This window comes from Balaenoptera borealis (genome assembly GCF_965194805.1).
Source record: "Balaenoptera borealis genome assembly, chromosome: 19".
Lineage (NCBI taxonomy): Eukaryota > Metazoa > Chordata > Mammalia > Artiodactyla > Balaenopteridae > Balaenoptera > Balaenoptera borealis.
Window position 1 is genome coordinate 57,791,262 of NC_138878.1, and position 21,635 is coordinate 57,812,896.

Sequence of the window (21,635 nt, forward strand, 5' to 3'; positions counted from 1 at the left end):
CCTGGAGACCCTTTCAGGGGTGTTACCCTCAATCTAAAGGGACGCATTAGCCCTCACGGGGTGGGGGTGGGGGGGGGGGTCCTTGTACTCCCTAGGGGTTTGAAAAGAGTCTAATGGATGTTACAGACCCCAGAGGTGTTTTCTCTCCTTCATGGGTAATAAATTCAGTCCACTGGGTGCTTCAGGCTGGTGAGGGTGTCCTCTCTCTCTCTCTCTCTCATTTCCAGGGGGCATTAAACACCCTGAGGGCGTTCTCTCTCAGCGGGGTGTTAACTACAGTCGTCTGCTCTTGCAGCCTCCCTGGGGATGTTAACTACAGCTTAATGGTCCCCCTCCTGTGAGATGCTTCCTTCAAGTCAAGTAGGTGTTGGTGATACTGCTAAAGAGTGAATACACAGCCCTGGTGGGTGTTACAGCCCTCCTCGGAAATGTCTTACAACAAGAACTCTGGCTTTTATTGAGCAGCTACTGTTTGCTCACAGGGCAGGGCACACTGATGTCCATCTCAGGAATCCTCTCAACCACCTGGGGCTCAGAGAGGGAACATAGATCATCCAAAGATGCACAGCCCAGAAATCAGGAAGCCATCTTCTCTGGAAGGGGGTTCTGAGCAGTCAGATGGATGTTGTACAGCCTATCTGGTCCTGGCCACTGAGGGCATCAGAGCTCTCCTTGGGGTCCTCCATACCCTCTGATTGGGCATTGTAAGCCACTCACGGGTATTACCTACACTCTAGGGGTGTTTCTGACACCCTGAGATGCCTTCATCTCTCCTGGAGGTGGGGCTTAAAGATACGGTGTGAAAGCTATCTTGGCTGATGCTTTCTGCTGTCTTATGGGTGCCACTAACATTCCGAGGATGGGTGCTGGGTACACCGTAATAAATGCTATCTTCTCAGAGGGTGTGCTGTTTTACTGAAGGGGATAACATACAGTCAGTTGAGTTCTTTCTGCCTAGAAGGTGTTTTTTCTCTTTTCTCAGGTGCCCTTTTGCACATTTAATGGTCATAAAATACATCCCAGTTGGTGTTTTTGATGCCCTGACAGTGTTCTAGCTTTCCTGAAGGGTGTTGTCTCTCTCCCAAAGGGCGCCACGTGCAGATGAAGCGTCCTACCCTACAGAGGGTGTTCCAGAACATTCAGAGCCACCCACTGTGAAGGTGCCAGGAGGATGTTCTCCACAGTCTGGTGGGTGTCACAGACACCCCAGGGGTACAGGTCCAGCTGGTGAGCTATCTTCAAGGATGCTGTGTACAGTCCGGGTTGTTCTAGATACCCAGAGGATGCTGGCTTTCCTGAGGGTGTCTCAAGTTCTGCTTAATGACGGGATAGAGACACCCGGGGCAGGGGCTTCCTGCTGCCTACTTGAAAGAGAAACAAGTGTAGAAACAAGTGAAGAGACAAGTAGAGAGAAGTGAAGTTCTCATTTTCCAGCCGAATGTTTAGTATTTTCAATATGATTATTTTGAAGTAGTAATTCTCAGAGCAGGGGTGTTTATTTGGAGCTTGGCATGGTGCCAAGTGCTCTCCCATGTCCCTGTTTAACCCTAGCATGTAATTGACATTATTGCCCCATTTTGCAGATGAGAAAACTGAGACTGGGGGATGTTTAGTGACTTGCCCAGGTGAGGAGTGGTGAATAGGGCTGGAGCTGGGGCCTGTCTGAAGCCTTCTTCATCCCTTCAGCACCTGGGTATTGGTACCTCGGGGTCAGTGGGGTTAGGGAGATCTCACAGAGCTGTCCTGGCCACTATTGTCTTGCCCCAGACACTTTCCCCTCTGGAGGCAGGTGACTCCAGGGGCGATCCCCTGAGGAGGTGGCATTGAGGCTTGGGGGTGGAGCCTGACCTTGGGATGGGAGAGAAAAGTGGGGGAGGGAAGCAGCAAGGGGGAGAAGGAGAAGGGGTGAGGTAGGTGCGAGAGAGGGAAAAGAAGAGTGGCTAGTGAGGACCAGGGTCAGGCTGGGCTAGGGCATCTGAGTGGGAGCTGAATTCTGGGCTGGGGGCTGCTCTCAGGGCCCTGAGGCCAGTGGCTATTTCCTTGTTATTTCAATGGGAGCGGATGCTGGGATGGGGCCCTTCCCTGTCACTGCAGTTGTGGGTATGTGCTCCTGTGACCGCGTGGGCATGTGAAGGGGAGTGTCAGTGTGCCTGCCCTCGGTTCTTTCTGTGATTGTCTGTGTGTCTGTCCCCATGCCCTGGGCTCGTGTGTCAGAGGGTTTGTGTGTCAGGGGTGGAGTGTAGCTGTATGTCACCATGGATCTGTGTGTGTCCATGTGTCCAGTCTGTGGGTCCGTGGATCAGGGAGTGGCTGTGAGTCAGGGTAGGTCTGTGTGTGCAGGCTGTGTGTCCATCTGTTGGTGCATATGTGTGTGTGTGTGTGTCTGCTACGGCTGTGTATCCATGTGCCCATAGGCTGTGTCCTGTGTGTGTGTTTGCACTGTCTGTGTTAGTGTATTCGTGTGTCCCTATGTCCGTGTCTGTGTGTCTGCTACCCAGACTGTGTGCGCGCGAGTCGTGTCCAGGTCCAGTTCTGCGTGTCCAGCAGGGGTCCTGGTCACGTAGTTGCCACCTCCACCTCATGCCCGTCGGTTTGTCCGCGCGTCCTCCTCAGGAGGGGCGGGACGCGGAGGGGAGGGAAAGGGAGAGGAGGGGGGTCTCCACCTCTCCACCCACCCCCGCCCGCAGCCCCCGCTCCCTCAGTCCCGGGATCGAACCTTATTTAGAGTCGCGATTCGACATCTGTTTTCAAATTTGATCAGCTCTGAACTTTATTTTCCGAGTTTGAGGAAAATTATATTCCATCGATCGCGCTCCCGCCCCTCCCCCGCACCGCCCGCCGCCGCCGCCGCCGCCTCCATATATCTGCGCGCGGAGCCGGGCCGGGCGGCCGCGAGGGCGGGAGGCGCGCGGCGCGCGCCGAGGAGCAGCGGGAGGAGGAGGCGGAAGAGCGGGAGGAGGCGCAGGAGGCCGGTCGCCCACGCGGCCCCCGCCCCGGCCCTGCTGCCCCGCGCCTCGCTCGTGGCGCTGCCGCCCGCCCGGAGCTCCGTCCCCAGCTTCCCGCGTCTCTCTCTTTCCGCGTCTCTGTTTCGGGGTCTCTCCATCTCCCTGTCTCTGCTCCGCCCCCGTCTCTGTGTCTCTGGCCGTCTCTCGGTGTCCCGGTCTCTCAGTGACTCTCGCTCCCTGCTCGCGCCCCCTCTGGCTCCGTCCCCCCGCCCGGGGCTTCGGCCATCTCCCCCCACCCCGTCCCCCGCCCCGGTGCCCACTCCCCAGGACGCCGCGGGGGCCATGGCTGCGGGATCCGAACTTTAAACACTTCTCCCCGGACCGGTGCGGATGCGCAAGCCCCGGAAAGTGAGTGAGCGCCGCGGCCGGCGCAGGGGCGGGGATGGGGGGCGGGGATTCCTTCCCGGGGCGGGGGCCGGGCCGCCGGAGGCGCTCCCGAGAGACCTCCGGAGCTGGGCTCCGGGAGCCGGAGGCGGGGAGGCGGGTGGGCTGCGTCCGACTCCCGGGAGGAGGGAGGGAGAGAGGGCTGGAGGTGCGCCCTCGGGGCAGGGGTCCAGGACCAGGGCGCTGGAGAGTGTGTTGAGAGCGCGGGAGATGCGGCGGTGAGAGCGCGGGCTGGCGGACCGACCTGAGGGTGGGTCTGGACTTTTCGGGCGAGAGTCTTGGGTTTAGAGAGCAGGGCTGAGGGCTTGAAATTTGGGACCTGGGGGCTCAGAGCCAAGAGACTGGATATTTGGGATTGAGGGCTGACTGTTTGGGGCTGGGGGTCAGGACTAGGGGTGTGGATATTTGGGGCTGGGGTCAGCATGGGAGGTTGGATTCGGGGGGCTGGGAGGTCTGGATTTGGAGCTGGAGTTCAGAGCTGAGGATCTGCAAATTTGGCTCTGGATATTTGGGGTCGGGATGTTTGGTGTGAGGGGTTCCAGGGGCTGTGGGAAGGACATTTGGGCCAATTCTGGGGTCTGCACACTTCCGGGCTGGGAGTGCAGGCCTGGCCGTGACCTTTGGGGGGGGCGTGTCCTTCTGGGGACAGGTGGCCTAGTGCCACACACCTTTTCTGTCCCAGTCATTTCACAACTGTCCCAGGACCACGCTGGGCCACCTCTGACATCTCTTTCCTGGCTGGGTCTCTCCTCACTGACTCTCTGTCCCTGTCTTTTCCAGGATCTCTGTGTCCACCTCCAGCTCTCCCAGAATCTATCCCTCTGTCTCTGTGACTCTGTCTCTCGCAGCATCTGTCTCTACCTCTTTGGGTCCAACTCCTTAGACTGTCTCTCAGAATCTCTGTGCCTATCTCTGCCTTCCCCTATCTTTCTCAGCATCTCTCTGTCTCTCTGTCTCTGCCTCTCTCTGTCTCTCAATATCTCTCTGTCTCTGTCTCTCCCAGTGTCTCTATCTCTGTCTCCCCCTCGCTGGTTTCCGCTCAGATTAAGCCGGGGACCTAATTCCAGGCCTAGGATCGAATTTTCTGGCAACAAAGGGAAATAGCGAATCGATCGGTCGCTCCGGAGATTAAGAGACAAGCGGCGCGCGGATCTATCACGGCTAAACGGCCCCCCCTTCTGCTCCCCCCGCCCTGCCAGCCCGCCGAGGCCCAGACGCGCTCCGCATCGCCAAGCAGCCTCAGGAGCCTCGGCTGCTGGGCAGGCCAAGCCCAGAGCTAACTGCGTGCCCTGCCGCGGGCCAGAGCCCTGGGAGGGGTGGGAGAGCACAGCTGGCCCCTGGGGAGGGGTGGAGGGGGTAAGGAGTGAAACGGAGGCAGCACACCACCCCAAAGAGTCATGCTGCACACACCTGTGGCCTCAGGTAACACCTTTCACCCACACCTGTCTATCAACGCACCTGTCACATCGATGTTCCCCCTTTAGTTCCCCACATTTGGACCTCCAGGTAACATTCGTCTCCTTATACCTGTGCCCTGTAGGTAACCCCTCTCCTCCACACCTGTTCCCTTCATCAGCCCCTATAGGTATCACCTGTTTCCTTTCACCTGCCCCCCCCCCAGGTAATACTTGTCCCTTGAAACCTGCCTCAAAGATGCCCATGATATAGCTTACCTGCACCTCCAGGTAACACCTGTTCTCCAAAATTTGCCCTTTCCACCTGAATGCCTGCATCTGTCTCATTTCATACCCCATTATCCCCTTCCTACCTGCACGTGCACCACCCCACCTGCCCCCTAAAGCTCTAAACACACTTGTTTCTCACACATCTATATTTCTTCATCTCTGTCTCCCCTCAGGCAGTACTTGTTCACTCTCTCTCTCACACACACACACCCTTTCCTTTGCACGTAGGCACTCACATGCGCATCCTCCTTCTCTGTCCTCAGGTAATGCCTGCTCCCTCCCACCCTCCTGGCTCTCACCCATATCTCTCCCTTACGATGCTGGCCTTGTCTGCCATCACACCGGTCCTTCCAGAAGAGCATCCCACGCACGTGTCACTTGAGAACACACCTGCTTCATGGCACTCTCTCTGCCTGCACCTAACTCCCTCACACGCCATCTCCCATCATTTAACATAAGTACACCTACTTCCAAAGGCTTCCCCCATACCTGTCATTTCAGGTAACTCATCCCAGACAATACATGCGCCAACCCCACGTGTCTCCTAACCCACCCCCCCAACCCTGCTCCGCACCTGATGGCTCACACATGCAATAGCCCCCAGGTATCATATGTATCCTTCTTCCTTGGGTCCCTCCCCTGCCATGATGTCTCCTACAAGCCCTTGTGCTCTGAAAGCCCCACCAACCCCACCTGCACACTTGCTGCTGGCCTTGCGTCCGACTCCTTCTCCCTGTCTTTCTGTCTCTGCCTCTCTGTGTCTCCCAATGCACAACTTCACACTTATACATGTTTGGGCAGGGAATCTGTCCTTGGCCACAGGTACCTGCTTCACCTGTATACCTGTCCTTCAGGTACTACCTACCCACTCTCTTCTCTTCCCACATACCTAATTTCCCATGTTTCTCACTTCCTTTTTCCTTGCCTCACAAGGTCACACCAACATCTCCACACATCTGCCCGTTGCTCACCTGTCTACCTCAGGCATCACCTGCTCCGGTACCACGTTCAGTCATTTCTTCAGCAAACAAGTACTGAGCCCTCCACATGCCACCTCCTTAATCTCTCTCTGCTTTATGTCTTCATCTGGGTCTCTGCCATACCCCTGGCCTCTCCAGCCTGTCCCCAAAGGAACTCCTACTCCTGCCCCACAGACGTGCACCTGACACCCAATACTGGGTCCCCCTCTAGCCTTCTCCTCCCCCCACATCCACGTAGCCCTCATTCCTTCATAGCTTTTTCAGATGCTGTGCACCCACCCCTCCCCTCTCAACCACTGCCCACACAACCTGTCACCCCCACCCCTTTAGAGCCTAACCTCCAGATCCCCTACACCTGTCTCCAGCCCGCTCCCCTCTAGTAAGACCTGTCCCTTTTCATAGAACCTGTCACCAGCCATCTACCTCCTCAGGGAACACCTTTCTCAGTGAGCATAAGTAACACCTGTAGCATTTGTTAAACACATAAAACACCTGTTCCCAGCCGACCACACACCTGCCCGCTGCAGCGCGCAGAAGCCCTTAAGTCAGAGGTTCTCAGACTGCAGCCGGCATCGGAAAGATCTGGAGCGCTTGTGGACCACAGAGGCCCGGGTCTCACCACAGAGATCCTGGTGCAGCAGGTCTGATGAGGATCCTGAATCTCTGCATTTCTAACAAGCTCCAGGTGCTGCTGCTGCTGGGTCACGGACCACTCACGAGCAGCACCTGCTCCTAACATGTCCCCGGCTACTGCTGATTAAACCCATCTCTGGGACAGGCGGTGTCCTCGGTTCTTCATATCCATTCTCTCATTCCATCCTCACAAGACCCTTATGAGGCAGGCACTTAACCCTTATTCCCATTTTGCAGAGAAGGAAACTGAACCCAGAGAAATGGAGTCATTTCTGGGCTCAGAAGCTGGTAGATGTTGGAGATTTGCATCCATCTGAGGCCATCTGACTTCAGGCATCCAGGTGTCCTTGCCCCCAGTACCTGCCTATCAGGTGACCGCCTTCTTCCATAGACACTGTCCACCTTGTCACTTTGGCATCATTTGCTTCCCAATCACCTGCCAGCTTTCCTACACCCCAGCCTCACATCCTCCCTCCACTCCTGCCCTCGGACATGCCCCACCTCCCTGCTGGCACACCTGTCTCTCTCTGACACTGACTCCCCCGGGCCGAGCTTGTCATCCTCATCCTGGCTCCCACCTGCCCCCCAAGCTGCATGGAACCAGCAGCCTCCTGCTAACACACACCTGTCTCCCCAGATACACCTTGGTCTCCGGAACTACTCATCTCGAACCTCTTTCCCAGCTCCTGTTTCCTATCTGCTCACTTGTCTTTTATCCCCTCTCTCTACTCCATCCCTGCTCCGTCTGCCCATCTCCTCCCATCTGCCTATCCCTGAATCTGAATCTCTCTGTCTCTCTGTGTCCTGTCTCTTTTTCTCCCTCCCCGTTTTTTTTCTCTGTATTTCTCCATTTCTGTCTCTCTCAGTGTCTCTGTATCTCTCCCTATCTCTTTATAGCACCCCGACTCTCTGTTTCTCTGTGTCCTGCACTCTCTGTCTCTGTCTCATTCTCTCTCTGTCACCTCCCTCCTCTTCTGTCTCTGTCCCTTGCCCTCCCCTCTGACAGTGGAATTCTTGGGGGGCTTGAAGTTATACTGACCCGCATTTGAGTCCAGGCATCACCACTCACCCCTGTGGGACTTTGGCCAAGTTACTTTCCCTGTCAGAGCCTCAGTTTCCACATCTGTGAAATGGGCATCATGACAGTTGCTACCTCCCAGGTTGTAGTGAGGATGGGATGCGGAGGGAAGTGAGAGGACTCGGGGCAGATAGGGGCCAACCTTCCCTCCGTGGGTCCCTCTCTGTTCTTGTCTCTTTCCCAGGGCTGCAGCCCCACCCGGCCGTCAGTGGAAGCGTGTGTGGTGGGGGGAATGGAGAGAGACGTGGGCAGAGACATCCTGGCTGGCTGAGGCCTGGGCATGGGACCCGGTGTGGGGCTGGGGACAGAGATCGATCCGCCTCGGCGGCAGTGCGCGGGCCAGGATTGCATCTTGTCACAATAATTTATTGCTCTCATCCCGTCTGATCGATGGCGCTGAATTAGCACCGCGCGATGCCCCTGGAGCCCCGAGCCTCCCCCAGCCCAGCCGGACCCTGGCCCTTCTCTGGCCCTTCTCTGGCCCTTGTGGGATCCCTGAAGCCCAGGCACCCAGTTCCAGCCAGCCCAGGCCCCACACCTGGCTCCAGGCACGGGGGTCCTGCCCTCCGTCCTGCCCTCCGTCCCCCACCTCTCTGCCCCCTCGCCCCAGGTCTTGCCTCCCCACCTCCATCTCAGTCCCTGGGTCTCTGCCTTTCTGTCCCTTGACTCACCATCTCTCTGTCTCTGTTTCCCTGCCTTCCTCCCTTTAGCCTGAGTTCCATTTTAACAGTATTTCCTGAGCACATACTTGGTGCCCAGCCCCATGACCAGGACACACAGCATCCCTGCCCCTTGGCCAGTACAGTCCAGAGGGGCTCTCGTGGTCTCTTGGCTCCTGGGACTGGCTGATCACACTTGCCTTCGGTTTCCTGTTCCTCCACCCCCCTCCCCAGCACCACCAAATCGAGGTCATTGCCCCTACACGTCTGTCACTGTCGCTGGTAGAGGGCAAGGGGCCAAAAGGTCCAGCCCAGGCAGTGGGGCAGGGCCTAGGGTGTGAGGATGGGACAGGGAGACAGCTGCAGTTGAGAATCAACTTGGTGTTGGGAAGAGGGTGGGGTTCAGGATGAGGCAGGGGTTGGAGCTGGGGTTGGGGCTGGGGCAGGTGGAGGTGAGGAGGAGGAGGGGGAGGGGTGGGTTTTGGAGTTGGGGTGGCAGCCAGGAGCTAGGTCAGGCCCCGCGGGGACACTGACTCCCCCCGCAGGACCGCAGAAGGGCCAGGGTGGGTGTCAAGGTGGCCGTGAACCCGCACTTGGGATCTGCCTGGGCCAGCTGACGGATTCACTTTCCTGTGGCTCCGGCCTCTGCCCTGCAGCTCCCCGCAGCTCCCCCTCATCCTCTCCTTTGCCTCTGCCCTAATCCCTCAATTTTCCGCATCTCTGCCCCCTCCTCTCCTTCCTCCCTGACCCGGGGTCTCTCCTCCCAGCAGCTCTCTCCCCGTGACCTCCAGCTCTAATTCACTTTGTGAAGCCTCTCTGACTCACTCCCCTTTCCTGGGTTTCCCTAACTCGATCTCCCGCCCTGTCCCTGTCTCTCTGTCTCTCTCTTTGCTTCTCGCTCCCTCTCTGTCTTTGTGGGACTCTCTCTGGCCTCCCATCTTTTCTCTGGGCCTCTCCCATCTCTGTTCCCATCTATTTCCTGCTCTGTGCTGCTTCCCTCTTCTCTGTCTCCCTCTCCCCATCACTCTGTCTCTCTCCCTCTGTGGGTGTCTCTCTGGCTCTCTGTCTCCCCCCACCCCTGCACTGCCTGCGTCTCTCTGGGTCTCCAAGGGGAGGGGCAGGGGTGGGGGAGCGGCCTGGGCTCCGGGTCCCTTTGCGGTTGCTGCGCCTCCCTCCCTCTCCCTTCCCCCAGTGCTGTTTGGTAGGCGGGGTGCGTGGCACTGCGGCTCCCACCTCCCCGGGGACGCTCCCTCGCCAGCCCCCCCCAATGACACCGTTCCGCGCGCTGGCCACAGCCCCAGGGACATCCATGCAGAGGCTGGGGCTCAGGGAGAGAGACAGAGACCCACAGAGACACACACCGCCCCAGACAGAGACACCAGCTAGAGGGAGAGACAGGGCGAGGGTGGGTGTGAGGTCTCCATCCCTCCCTGGCTTCGTGCCTCCCAAGCACCCCGTACCCGAACCCGGTGCCACAGACACACCTTCTCCAGGCTGGAAGCCGGTGCCCCATCTGTCTGACAAACTACCCCTCTGTCTGTCTTGCACAGTCAGCCTGGGCAGAGGTTCCCTTGTGTGTGTGTGTGTGTGTGTGTGTGTGTGTGTGCGCGTGCGCATGTGTGCGTGTGCACATTGTGCATGTGTGCAAGCTGTCTGGACTGTGTGTATTTGTGGTGTGTGACAGTGTGGTGGGGGGGGCTTGGCTGTCTCTTTGTGGGACTGTGTGATTGTGTTGCAGCACGTGTAAGTGTGACGTGTGGACATGTGTGTGCTCCTGGGCACAGTGACTGTGCGTGCTTGAGAACTTGGGATTGAATTAAGCCACGCGTGTCGTGTTTGTGAGCGTGTGTGTGACTTGGGTGTGATGCTCAGCTCTCTGGTGTGTGACTGCCCCAGAACTTTGGGGCTGTTGCCGTGTGTGGAGTTTCCGAGTCAGGTGGCCACGCGGTGTGTCTGAGTGACCAGGACAGGACAGCCCACATCTCTGAGGGCCAGGAGATGAGACGGCTTAATAGCCCAAGGGAGACGGGGTGGAAGGACCGAGAGTGCCACCCAGGTGGGACCCCAGCAGCCAGGCTGGTGAGTGTGCGTGTGAGGAACACGGCAAAGGAATAGCTGTGGACGTGGTCACAAAAATCCCCGCAAATCTCTGCGTCAAAGATTGGCTGTGTGAGTGTGTGCGGCAATGCCTTTTTGTTAAGGGGGTGCTGTTGTGTGTCTGAGCCTGTGGGCTTGTGTCTGAGTCTGGGATCAGACACGTACGGGGTGTGTGTGTGTGTGCTCGCAGTCATTTTGGGAGGCTGGATGTAACGAGCTGGGTAAGGAGTACCAGTGCATGACAATTAAGTGACATACTATGTGTGACCAGCCATGAAGGGTGTCGAAGGCTGTGTGTGTGTGGTTGTGTAGTCACGTGTGACTGTTGGATGGTATGTGTGTGTACTACTGTGTGAACCGATGCCCGGCACTGTGTGGGGCTGAGCCCCTGGTGTCGTGTGAACATCGGCCTGTGTGTGGTACCACTGTGTGTGTGTCACGCGTGCCTGTGTGTTTCCCTGCCTGTGTTTTGTGTGGGGATGAGCCAGCCTGTTGTGGGGATGACACTGTGTGGCCTTGAGAGAAGTAGTGAGAGGTGTGTGTGTGTGTGTGTGCGTGTGTACGCACAGAGACACCCCTGCCCAGGGTCAGGCCGGAGCATTTGGTGGGTGTGGGCCGGGGTAGGAGCGGGTGACCTGGGGAGTGTGGGGCAAGTCCGGGCAGGAGAGCCCCTGTCACCCTCCTGACCCCGTCCTCCCCAGGACAGCCACGGGGGTCTCATTGGTGACAGCGATGGGAGGTCCTTGAGCCTAGTTTTGTGTACGCATGGACGTGGCATAATCTGTACGGACAGGTGTGCAGTGAGCACGTGCTAATATAGTGTGTGACGGCAGGCATCCGGCTGTGTGCACCCAGGTGGGACATGGTGTGTGTGGTGTGTGTCCAGAGAGAGTGGGTGCATGCACCAGGGTCTGCTGTGTGTCTCTACTGTGCGCACAGGTGTGTCCTACACGGGTGTGTGGTGTAGGGAGGTGTGTGTCCCCAGGGTGGGTGCAGATGGAGTGTTGGTGTGTGTGTGTGTGTGTCCGGGTGTGATGTGTGTGCCTGTCGGGGTGTGTGCGCGTGTGCGTGCAGGGGGCCGAGGGAGAAGGGTCTTGGGCCGCGTCTCTCTCCTCTTTAGACAGAGCCCCAGAGAAGATATGAAATTTAAAAAAAAAATCAATTTTCATTCCACTTGTGCAGATTGTGTTAAGGGGAGGCGGGGGGGGGTGGTGCTGGGTGAGGGATGAAGGGGCTGGGGTGAGGGTGTGAGGCCCGAGGCGGCTCCCGAGGCAGCCAGAGCAGCTTAGAGAAATCAAAACAACTGGTTAAACCCCAGCCCAGGGGGCCAGGGTGATGGGGGGGTGAGGAGACAGAGGCAAAGAGAGATGGGGAGAGACAGAGAGGGACAGAGACAGGGAGAGACAGAGACACCCAGAGACAGAGACAAGAAACAGAGACACTCAGAGATGGAGATATTTGGAGATAGAGGCAGACAGAGAGATGGGGCCACAAAGACCCTGAGAGAGAGAGAGAGACAGAGAGACGAGACACTGACACCCAGCAGGCCTGAGAGAGGCTGGGATCTGTCTCTAGTGAGACAGCAGCAGAGGCAGGCCTGGGCCAGTGCACGCCTCACACATGTGCACACGCAGGGGCAGGGGCTGGCTTGGGACATCCACAGATGGGTGGATGGGCAGACAGCTGGACAGATGATGGCAGGAGCAGCGGGACCCCAGGGTGGGTTTATCTCTGAGTGCCCACCTCACCCAGTTGGGCTGTGGGTCTGTGTGTGTGTGTGTGTGTGTGTGAGGCCGCGTGTGTTTGTGGCCTTGCGGTGGCTGGCTGTGTTGGTGTGGTGTGTGCGCCTCTGTCTCCTTGCATGATGGAGCATGTGTGCACGCAGGGTGCTTGTCTGTGTGACGCTGTGTCAGTGTGTGATTGTAGGTCTCTGTGTCTGTATTTGATTGTGAGCCTTGGTGTATGATAGTGTGTCTATGTTAGTGTGTGTCTGTCTATGATTTATGATTGTATGTCTTTGTTTCTGTATGGGACTGAATTGCTGTGTGTCTTGTGCATATCTGTGTATAATTGTGTGTCTCTGGGTTGATGTCTATGACCATGATGATGTGTGTGTGACTATTTTGACACGCATGTCTGTCTGTTGTGTGTAACACGGTGGTATGTGTGCCTGGGTTGCTGTGTGGGTCTATGTGATGTGCGTCAGTTGTGACAGTCTTGATGTGTATGAGTTTGTGGACGTGTGCATCACACATCTTCGTGCTGTGTGTTGTGTGTGCCAGTGTGGTGTGTGTCACTTTGTTGAGCTGTGGCAGTGTGGTGCATGTGCCTGGGTTGGCGTGTGGGTCTGTGTAGCTGCTTGGCAGGGAGAGGAGGAAGGCAGCTCTCGCCCGCCCAGCCCCTCTCCACACTGCTGCGCGCACACGCACACGCACACACACACATATTCGGTGCCATGGCTGCGGGCGGTGGAGATGGGGGGCGGGGGGTATGGAGGAAGCAAAATAAAATTAAAAATTAAAGCTTGCCCGGAGTCCCCATCCGCCCGCGTGGACTGGCTGGGAGGGGCGGGGTTGTGGCAGCTCCCCCTCTGCAGCCACTGGGGCTGTGTGTCTGTCTGTCTGTCTGTCCGGCCATCCTGCCAGGCCCCTGCCAGGGCCGCAGCCCCGGCCCTGCAGGCCCTGCTCCCCCCATCGGTCGATCTGCGATCAATGGGGCCAGGGGGGCGCCAGGGGCAGGGTGAGATCAAAGGGGCCCCAAGAGACGGTTGCTGGGACAGAAACAGAGATGCGGAGATGGGGAGACAGAGACAGAGAGACATGGAGACAGGGATGTTGGGAGGAGAGATGTGGAGACCCAGAGACATAAAAACAGGGTGGTGTGGAGACGCAGAGATGTGAGGACCCAGGGACGGAGAGACATGGGGACCCAGAGATGCGGTGCTGCACCCCGGACAATCAGGGCAGACATGCAGGGAAGGGGACAGAACCAGAGGGGGTGGGGGCCGGTCCCCGTGGGCCTGACAGGACACGGGCGGGGGACAGAGACGGGAGAAGAGGCAGGCAGAGACCTCGAGATGGCAGAGATACGAGCGAGAGAGAGACGAAGGGGGAGCGTGGGAGCAGGGCCCGGAGCGCCGATCCCACGGCTCCTCGTTATAACGTGTCCGGAGGAGGCGGCGGGGAGTTGAAAGCGTCGGGAAGAGAAATCAAAACCAACACGGAAATGAGAGGGGCCAATAGGGGGTGGGGGCGGGGGGGGGTGCGGAGGCAGGAGGGAGGGGGGCCCGGAGAGGCAGGGAGAGCTAGGGAGGTGGGAGAGAGGTGGACGGGGCCAGGTGCGGGGAGTTGGGGGATAGAGGGAGATGGGGAGAGAGGTGGGGGCAGAGAGACGGAGAGAGTTAGAGAGGGGAGAGAAGGGAGGAAAAGAGACAGATGGAGCGAGAGATGCAGGACCTGGGGAGACGGGGGGGGGGGGGGGGGGCGGGGAAAGAGACAAGAGAAGGGATGGGGGACAGGGAGGGACAGACCTGGAAAGAGATGGGGGAGCAGACGTGGAAGACAGAGAAGTAGGAGAAGACTGAATGATGGAGAGAGACAGAGAGAGACAGACAGGGGGAGAGAGCTGAGTGGGGAAAGATGGGGAGAGACACCCCAGGTTGAGGGGAGACAAGGAAAGAGGGAGGAGAGAGACAGAAGAATGGAAAAAAGATAGTGGGAGGAGACAGAGAAGGGAAAAGAGAGACAAAGAGGGAGAGAGAGACAGGGAGGGAGATAAACAGAGAAAGTTGGGGAGCTGGGGTGAGATGGGGGTGTGGGAGCAGAGGGGGGAGGGTCTGCCCCCGGGAGGGGTCTGAGTGCTGGAGGGAGCGAGGGGGAGAAGCCTCAGTAGACACGGGGCTGGGGTGAGGGCGGCCGTGGGAGACTGGACAAGTCTGAGGGCAAGTGGGCTGACAAGTCTCCTCTGGTGTCCAAGCGGTCGGGTGGGGTTTACGGGGGAACAGTGTGTGTGGGTTTCTGAGGTGTGTGGGATCTTCTGAGCAGCCGGGTGTGGGAGAGGGATGGTGTGTTTAAGAGTGTGTGACAGGGAGGGGTGGGTGGGTATCTGAGGGGCTTGTGTCTAAAGGAGGGAGGCTGAGGAAAGCGTGCCCTCTGAGAGGTGGGGTCTGGCGGGGTGGAGTGGTGAGAGGCAGAAGGACCTGGGGGTTGGGGTGTCTGGGATGGGCCTCTGACAGGAGCAGATGTCTGAGGGTGTGGGTGACCGAGGGTGGGGTCTGGGTGGTGGGGTATCTGAGGCAGAGGGCTGACAGAAAGGGGAAAGGGTCTGAGAGACAGGCATGGGCAGGGGATGGGGTATCTCAGGAGAATTAGGTACCTGAGGAGAGGGGTGTCCGAGGGAGTGGGGATCTGAAAGGGGGGACCTGTTGCGGTGGGGGGGAGCCAGATCCAAGGGGTGTCTGAGGGGGGCTGTCTGGAGGGGGAGGCAGATCTAAGGGGGAAGAGGTATCTGAGGGGGGAGGCAGGTCTAAGGGGAAGGGGTGTCTGGGGGGGAGGCAGGTCTAAGGGGAAGGGGTGTCTGTGGGGGGAGGCAGGTCTAAGGGGAAGGGGTGGCTGAGGGGGGAGGCAGGTCTAAGGGGAAGGGGTGTCTGAGGGGGGAGGCAGGTCTAAGGGGAAGGGGTGTCTGGGGGGGGAAGCAGGCCCAAGTGGTCGGGGTCTGAGGGGAGCTGCAGGTTTAAGGAGGGGCATCTGCAGGAGCACTTATGCGGGCACTGGGGGCCCGCTCTGCGGGGTGGGTGTGGCAGAGGGCAGGGCTGGCAGGGGCCGGGCCTGACCCCTCCCAGCCTGTCGTCGGGACGGCCGCCGGTGCTGGCCGGCTCTGGGCCGACAGATGAGAGCTCCCGGCAGCGCGGGAGCTGGATGAGGCAGCCGGGGGGGTCAGCCGGGAGGGGCGGGGTGGGGCGAGGAGGTTGGCAGTGGGATAGACTTGGGGCAGCCACAGGGAGAGACAGAGGGAGACCCAGAGACGCAGAGACGGACCCTGAGAGGTCAGGCCAGAGGCGAGGGATGGAGAGACCGCGGCTGAGACGGTGCGGGGCGGGCGGGCGGCGAGAGCCAGCGAGTGTGAGTGAGTGAGTGAGTGAGTGAGTGAGTGAGTGAGTGGTGAGGAGCGAGGAGGGAGGCTGGGAGCCCCTGCTTAGTGATGGGGCGCAGAGGAAGGGGAGGCTGCCGGGAGGACTGGTTGGGAGGACCGGCTGGGAGGGAAGGACAGGGCACAGGGCCGGGAGAGGGACCGGGAACCTGGGGGCCCAGCAGGCAGAGGGGTGCCCGCTGGAGGAGGCAGGCAGGCGGGGCGGGATGTAGGGGGCGAGGGCAGCGGGCACCAGGCTGGCTGGGACCTGGGTGGAGGGGCAGTGTCTGTCTCTCCCGCCTGCTCCATCCCGTCCTCATGCGTCTGTCTGTCTGGCCTCTCTGCAGGGCCAGCTCCACCATGGACTGCAGCTGCGTCTCCGACCTTCTCTTCGCCCCGCCTGCCCTGCCGGCTCTCTGGACCCCTGGTAACTGGCCTGGACCTCCCCCACCCCTTCCCTAGCCCTCGGGCCTTCCCAGCAAGCCGGCCCCGCCTTTCTGCATCTCTCACTGTCTTCCTTCCACCTCCCCGGGTCTTAGTCAGAGTCGCCTGAATCCAACCCCTTCATGAAAAACTTGGCTAAAAACTTCACAGCTAGATGTCCCTGCCACATGCCTGCTGGGACGTGAGTGTCTTTTGGAGGGCAGGTGAGGTGTGGAGGTTGGAGAGGGACAAGGAACCTGGGGCCTGAGGACCTGGGGTCTCGGCTGGCTGCAGTCTGCTCCCACCCAGGACCTGCGGTCAAAGAGAAGCAGGGAGACTGGAGAGAGACGGGCACTGACGGGGCAGGGACGGGGGCGAGAGGGGGCACTAGGCTAGGCGCTGGTGGGCAAGTGGACAGACTGGATGACCCAGGCAGGGGGACGTGGAGACGTGGCCAAACCAGCCGGAGCCTGGGAAAGAGGACGGCTTGCTTGCAAGTGGATGACCAGAGCGGGGATGTGGGATGTGGGCGCGCCCCACAATGAGAGAGAGAGAGAGAGAGAGAGAGAGAGAGAGAGGGGAAGAGACGAGACTTGGTGCCTGGTTATTTGGGGTCTTGGAGTGTGTCTCTGTGTCACCCTTCAGTGTTTCCGGAAGAAGGGGTCACAATGGAAAAGTGTGCGTTCGCCTCTTTGTTGAGCTGGTGTGCCTGCTTGTCTTTGTACGTCCAAGGCTACCCGAGTGTCTCTGGACTGGGCGTGTTGTGTGTCTTTGGGACTTTGAGTGGCTGCATTTCAGGGTTGGGGGTGTCTGCCAGCTCGCCGCCATGTGTGTCCCTGCCTCGGTGGCTGAAGAGCCTCTGGCTGCTCCTTTCGCGGTGTGTGGCATTCCGAACCGAATGGACGGCTGAGCTTGGTGCGTTTCGGGCTGCGGGGGTGGGTGCTCCCCAGGCCTCTGTGCCGGGGGCTGTGTCTGTGTTTGGGGTGTGTGGAGGTGGTTCTTGCACCTGTGTGTCCCTGAGTGTAGCTGGATATCGGGGGCTGCGTGTCTTGACGTGTGTGTGTCTTGACGTGTGTGTGTCTGTGTGCCGAGGTTGCGGGTCCTCCCTCTCGTTGTGTGTGCGTGTCAGCGCGTACAGCACATCTGAGGACGCGCGATGGACAGGTGGCGTTTCCGGGCTGCGCTGTGTGTCTACATGTGTGTGGCCAGTTGTGCGTTGTCATCTTTGGGGTCGTGTGGGTGTGTCTGTGATACAGCCGCTTCCCCCCCGGGGACGTGTTCTGGGTGTGGAATGGGCCAGAGGTCGCGTGTTGATTGAGCCCTGTCTTCTTAGGTGAGAAAGACCCCAGATGGAGTTGAGAGAAAAATCCTCCCTTCAGGGAGGAAACTGCCTGGCCTTCTCCAGCCTCAGGCAGGGAGGCCGTATTTCCCATTTTTAGATACCAGGCAGCCTTGATGCGACCCTCCTCCTCCTTGCCTCCCATCCCTGAAATTCTAATAAGCCAGAGAGGGCAAGGAACTGCCCAGGGCCACACAGCAAGTGGATACAAATGGTCTGCCAGCTCAGAGTGCCCTCCCTCACCAACCTCCTTCCCTTTCTTGCACGGTTCTCAGCTTCTTATAGGCTAATTCTGCCTCCTGTTTTCATGCCTGGTTCTGGGGTCTCTGAGGAGGGGGAAGGGGACAGAGGATATGGCATAGGAGAAGCAGGACGAAGGGCCTGAGGCCTTGTGGATGGGAGGTGAGATTTAGGGGTGGGCAAGCCCCTCCTGTCTCCACCTAGCATCTGGGTGTCTGGACACGGGGCGCAGGACGCCCACCTGAGCGTGAGACACACAGCGCTGAGCTGTGGGTGTTAAGACTTGGGTGCCTGTGGGGCTGGGGGTTGGGAGGCCCTTCTACTGTCATGGTGTCACCCAGGCTGTGCCTGTCAGGTTGACACATGCGTCTTGATGCTGCACTCACTGTCTCCACCACAGTGTTTCATTTGGCCCTTTGGGGTCCTGCGTGTCTCTCATCACAGTCGTGCTGTTAGCGGATCGCAGTGCTGAGGGGCCCGAGACGTGCTGTTGCGTGTGCTGGGATGGGTGTGCAATGCTCCGTATCCGGAGTGTCCGCCTTGGCGGCACATGGTGGGTGGTGTGTCATGCCCCAGCAGGAGTGTGGCACTCTGGTGCATCTGTGTCCCGTGGTGCAGCCGGGGGTCCCTCAAGGGTGAGTGGACGTCTGTGAGATAGGCTGTGTGCTGTGGGCATCTGCAGACACTCGCTGCTCTCAGACCAATGTAGCATGGATGCAAGGAGGGGACACAGGGGCGTGAAAGGCGTAAATTCATGGACAGGTGCAGAGACACACATGTACACAGGCCCAGCCTGGACGTGCCAGGGTGAGGTCAGCTGGGGCGGTGGGGGGAGGGAAGTTCAGGGAGACATGGACAGGAGACAGGGAGGGGGGACAGCAGGAATCAGGGTCTCTCAGACCAGAGCCCTCCGGGGGCAGGGCCAGCCTGGGGGGGCTGCGGGGAGAATGCTGTGGAGGGCGTGCCCTTCCCTGCAAGCCCCTCCCAGTTCATCCCCACAGTCAAGAAGGCAGGAAACTGGTCCCTCCCTCCCACCCTCTGCCCAACTTGTGCAAAGGTAGGGGATCAGGCTGGAACTGCCAACCCAGTGTCCCTGGACGAGTTCTCTCCCTCTCTTTGGACAGTTTGGGGACTAGACACCAATTGGGGCGTGAAGAGCGGGAATCGGGTCCCTAAACATGCCTGAGGCTGGCTGACTGCTCATCAGAGACCAGGAGTCAGGGGAGGGCTGGATGCCTTCTGGCTCCTGAATCCAAGGAGGACCCAGAGCCCCGGACTTGGCGCCCTGACCCGGGGCCGCACCCCTGCCTCCTGTCCCCAGGGTTTGCCTTCCCGGATTGGGCCTACAAGCCGGAGTCGTCCCCCGGCTCGAGGCAGATCCAGCTGTGGCACTTTATCCTGGAGCTGCTGCAGAAGGAGGAGTACCAGGGTGTCATCGCCTGGCAGGGGGACTACGGGGAATTCGTCATCAAGGACCCCGACGAGGTGGCTCGGCTCTGGGGCATCCGAAAGTGCAAGCCCCACATGAATTATGACAAGCTGAGCCGGGCCCTGCGGTGAGGAGGGGCTGGGGGCTGGGACTCCCACTCCCACCTCGCCCCTCTCCCCTCACTGTCCCTCTGGGCCCCTGCCCCCTGGGGGCTTTCCCTCAACTTCCTGGGGCAGAATCCTGTCGGATCCCAGCACACAGGGCTCTGCACGTGTAGCTACTGTAAGTACCTACTTGTGCGTGAAAGGAAGGCACGAAGGGAGGACCGGAGCCCTGGGCTTTGGAGCCACACAGGCCAGGATCCCAGCCCCTGCCTCACCCCTTCCTTGCCCTGTGACCTTGGCCAAAGGATTTCTGCGAGCCTCAGTTTCCCCAAGTCGTTGTGCTCTGTGCCGGGCACAGAGCACGTGTTAGGGGCCCTGCCTTCACCTCCCTGGGTCCCGCCCCCAGCATCAGCATCCTCCTTGCGTCCACAGCTACTACTACAACAAGCGCATTCTCCACAAGACCAAAGGGAAGAGGTTCACCTACAAGTTCAACTTCAGCAAAGTCGTGCTTGTCAATTACCCACTGTTGGACGTGGCAGCAGCCACCACGGGCGCTCCGCTCTTGCTGACCCCTGGTCCCTTCGGGGGAGCCCCTGGGCCAGATGCTCCTCCCCTCACCCCCGAGGTGAGTCAGGATCCTGGGATCCCAGAGCGAGGTGCTTAGTGCCATGAACCCCCTGGGGAGGGGGCAACCAGTCTGAGTGGCACCCACTCCCTCCCCTCCCTCTCCAGACCCTGCAGACCCTGTTCTCTGCCCCACGCCTGGGAGAGCCGGGGGCCCGGGCGCCCCTGTTCACCCCCGAGACAGACAAACTGCGTCTGGACAGCCCTTTCCCATCGCTGGGCTCTGGTAGGGCCTGGGGTCCAGGCGCGCCGTGCCGGGGAGGGCTGCGTGAGGGCAAAGATGGGGGAGGAGACAGCATGCAGGAAGGAGGCTCCAGGGCGAGGCTGTGTGTGTGTGTGTGTGTGTGTGTGTGTGTGTGTGTGCGCGCGCGCGCGCGCGCGCGCGTGTGTTTAAAAGTCAGAGGATGCGAGGTGAGGCAGGGAGGAGGGAAGCTGGAGAGGGGGACAGGCCGAGAGAAGGGTTTTCTGGGGTCGCTAAATGAATGGGAGACAGGTGGGGAGGTAGAGATGGGGGGAAGCCACGTGAGGGTGGGGAGATCCCACGTGCGAGGACAGTGGGAGACTCGGGTGGAATACGGCAGGGAGGTGGCACCCTTTACTAAGGCCCCGGCAGCCAGCCCCGATAGTGGGGCAGAGTGGCCCAGCCTGAACGCCACCCCCGTTCCCCCACCCACCAGGTGCCACTGGCTATTCCAAGCCCCCCGGCCTGCTGGGTCCCTTCGGCCGCGCCTTCCCAGAGCACCCCTGGAACTTTAGCCCGTACCTCACCGGCCCCTTCCCCAAGCTGCCCCCGCCTCTCTACCCCCCCCACTTCTACCCCAACCCTCTGGCCAGTTCCCTGGGCCACCTGCCCTCAGCAGGGGCAGGGGGAAGCCCCACCGCTGCGCCCCTGCTGGCTGCCACCGCGGAGGGCCTGGGCCCCGAGCGCCCCTCGGGCCTGGCAGCAGCCCCTCGCCTGGCACTGCCGAGGGCTGGGGGCCCAGAGGCCGCGCTGGGGGGGAAGGAAGACAGCGACTCGGAGCTGGAGATTACCGACGTCAGCGGCTGCAGCTCTGACAGCGAGGGCGATGAGGGCCTCCCCGTGCCCCCCAAGGCCAAGGCGGGCAAAGGGGGGGTCGGCAGCTGAGCCGGTGCGGGGTGATGGATTCTGCCAGGGCGGGGACCAGGGTGGCCACTCGCACAGCCTCTTCCGTTGTCTGGTCTGCTCTCGATGTCCTGCCTGAGGCCGGGGACCGGCCTTCGGCCCCTCCCAGGCCCAGGCTCACGGCAGCCCCAGTCTTCTTCCCCAGCCCCAGACTGGGGGTCTCACCTCCCCCTCCAGAGAGGGGAGGGGACACGATGGCCTCCAGCCTCCTCCCCAGGCTCCAGTTTGAGGGGGTCCCCGCCTGGCCCACTCCCAAAGTGCAATACGGCGCCCAGCCTTCCCTGCCCACCTGCCCCTGTGCTGTGACCTGAGTGTTCGTGCGGCCGTGTCTCCCCCTGTGCCGGCCCCAGTCCTGATGCCCCCGCCTCCATCACAGGCCCCCTGGGGACAGGGAGCTCAGAGCAATAACCCCGCCCCCAGCCCCCACCCAGGAGGGCCCCCCACCCCATGACCCCCACCAGCGACCTCCAGAGAGTTTACTACAAAAATAAAAGAACAGAAAGAAGTGTGAGATGCAGGGCGCCCAGCGTCGTCGTGGGTGACCAGGGGGCTCGGGGGTGGGAGCTGGGAGGGGTGTTGGGAGGGGCCTGGTGAGTCACTGTCAAGACACAGGGACGAATGAATGAACAACTGGAGAAAGGCAGAAGGCGCAGAGGCGACGGGGTAGGACAGACGCAGGAA

The 21,635-nt window shown here is 60.0% G+C and overlaps 1 protein-coding gene across 5 annotated transcripts; it reads left to right on the forward strand.

The window, feature by feature from the left end:
* Positions 1 to 2,903: 2,903 nt before the first annotated feature.
* Positions 2,904 to 21,392, forward strand: ERFL (ETS repressor factor like). Of its 5 annotated transcripts, none has more exons than XM_082368766.1 (7): positions 3,336 to 3,353; positions 15,996 to 16,075; positions 16,188 to 16,295; positions 18,972 to 19,206; positions 19,616 to 19,811; positions 19,919 to 20,036; positions 20,488 to 21,392. In XM_082368766.1, the coding sequence occupies exons 3-7, from the start codon at positions 16,247 to 16,249 to the stop codon at positions 20,934 to 20,936; spliced, it is 1,047 nt and encodes a 348-aa protein (XP_082224892.1). In that variant the 5' UTR covers positions 3,336 to 3,353; positions 15,996 to 16,075; positions 16,188 to 16,246; the 3' UTR covers positions 20,937 to 21,392. The 5 variants fall into 5 exon arrangements, with proteins under 5 accessions (XP_082224891.1, XP_082224892.1, XP_082224894.1 ...); XM_082368768.1 differs by having other exon boundaries at positions 3,341 to 3,353; positions 16,192 to 16,295; XM_082368765.1 differs by lacking the exon at positions 16,188 to 16,295 and having other exon boundaries at positions 2,904 to 3,353.
* The last annotated feature ends 243 nt before the right edge of the window (positions 21,393 to 21,635 follow it).

Excerpts from the sequence above, each read along its gene's own strand:
- ERFL (XM_082368764.1), top strand. The coding sequence starts at position 15,967 with ATGCGTCTGTCTGTCTGGCCTCTCTGCAGGGCCAGCTCCACCATGGAC. Across the intron at positions 19,812-19,918 it reads CTCCTCCCCTCACCCCCGAG|ACCCTGCAGACCCTGTTCTC; the intron begins GTGAGTCAGGAT and ends CTCCCTCTCCAG. Across the intron at positions 20,037-20,487 it reads TTTCCCATCGCTGGGCTCTG|GTGCCACTGGCTATTCCAAG; the intron begins GTAGGGCCTGGG and ends CCCACCCACCAG.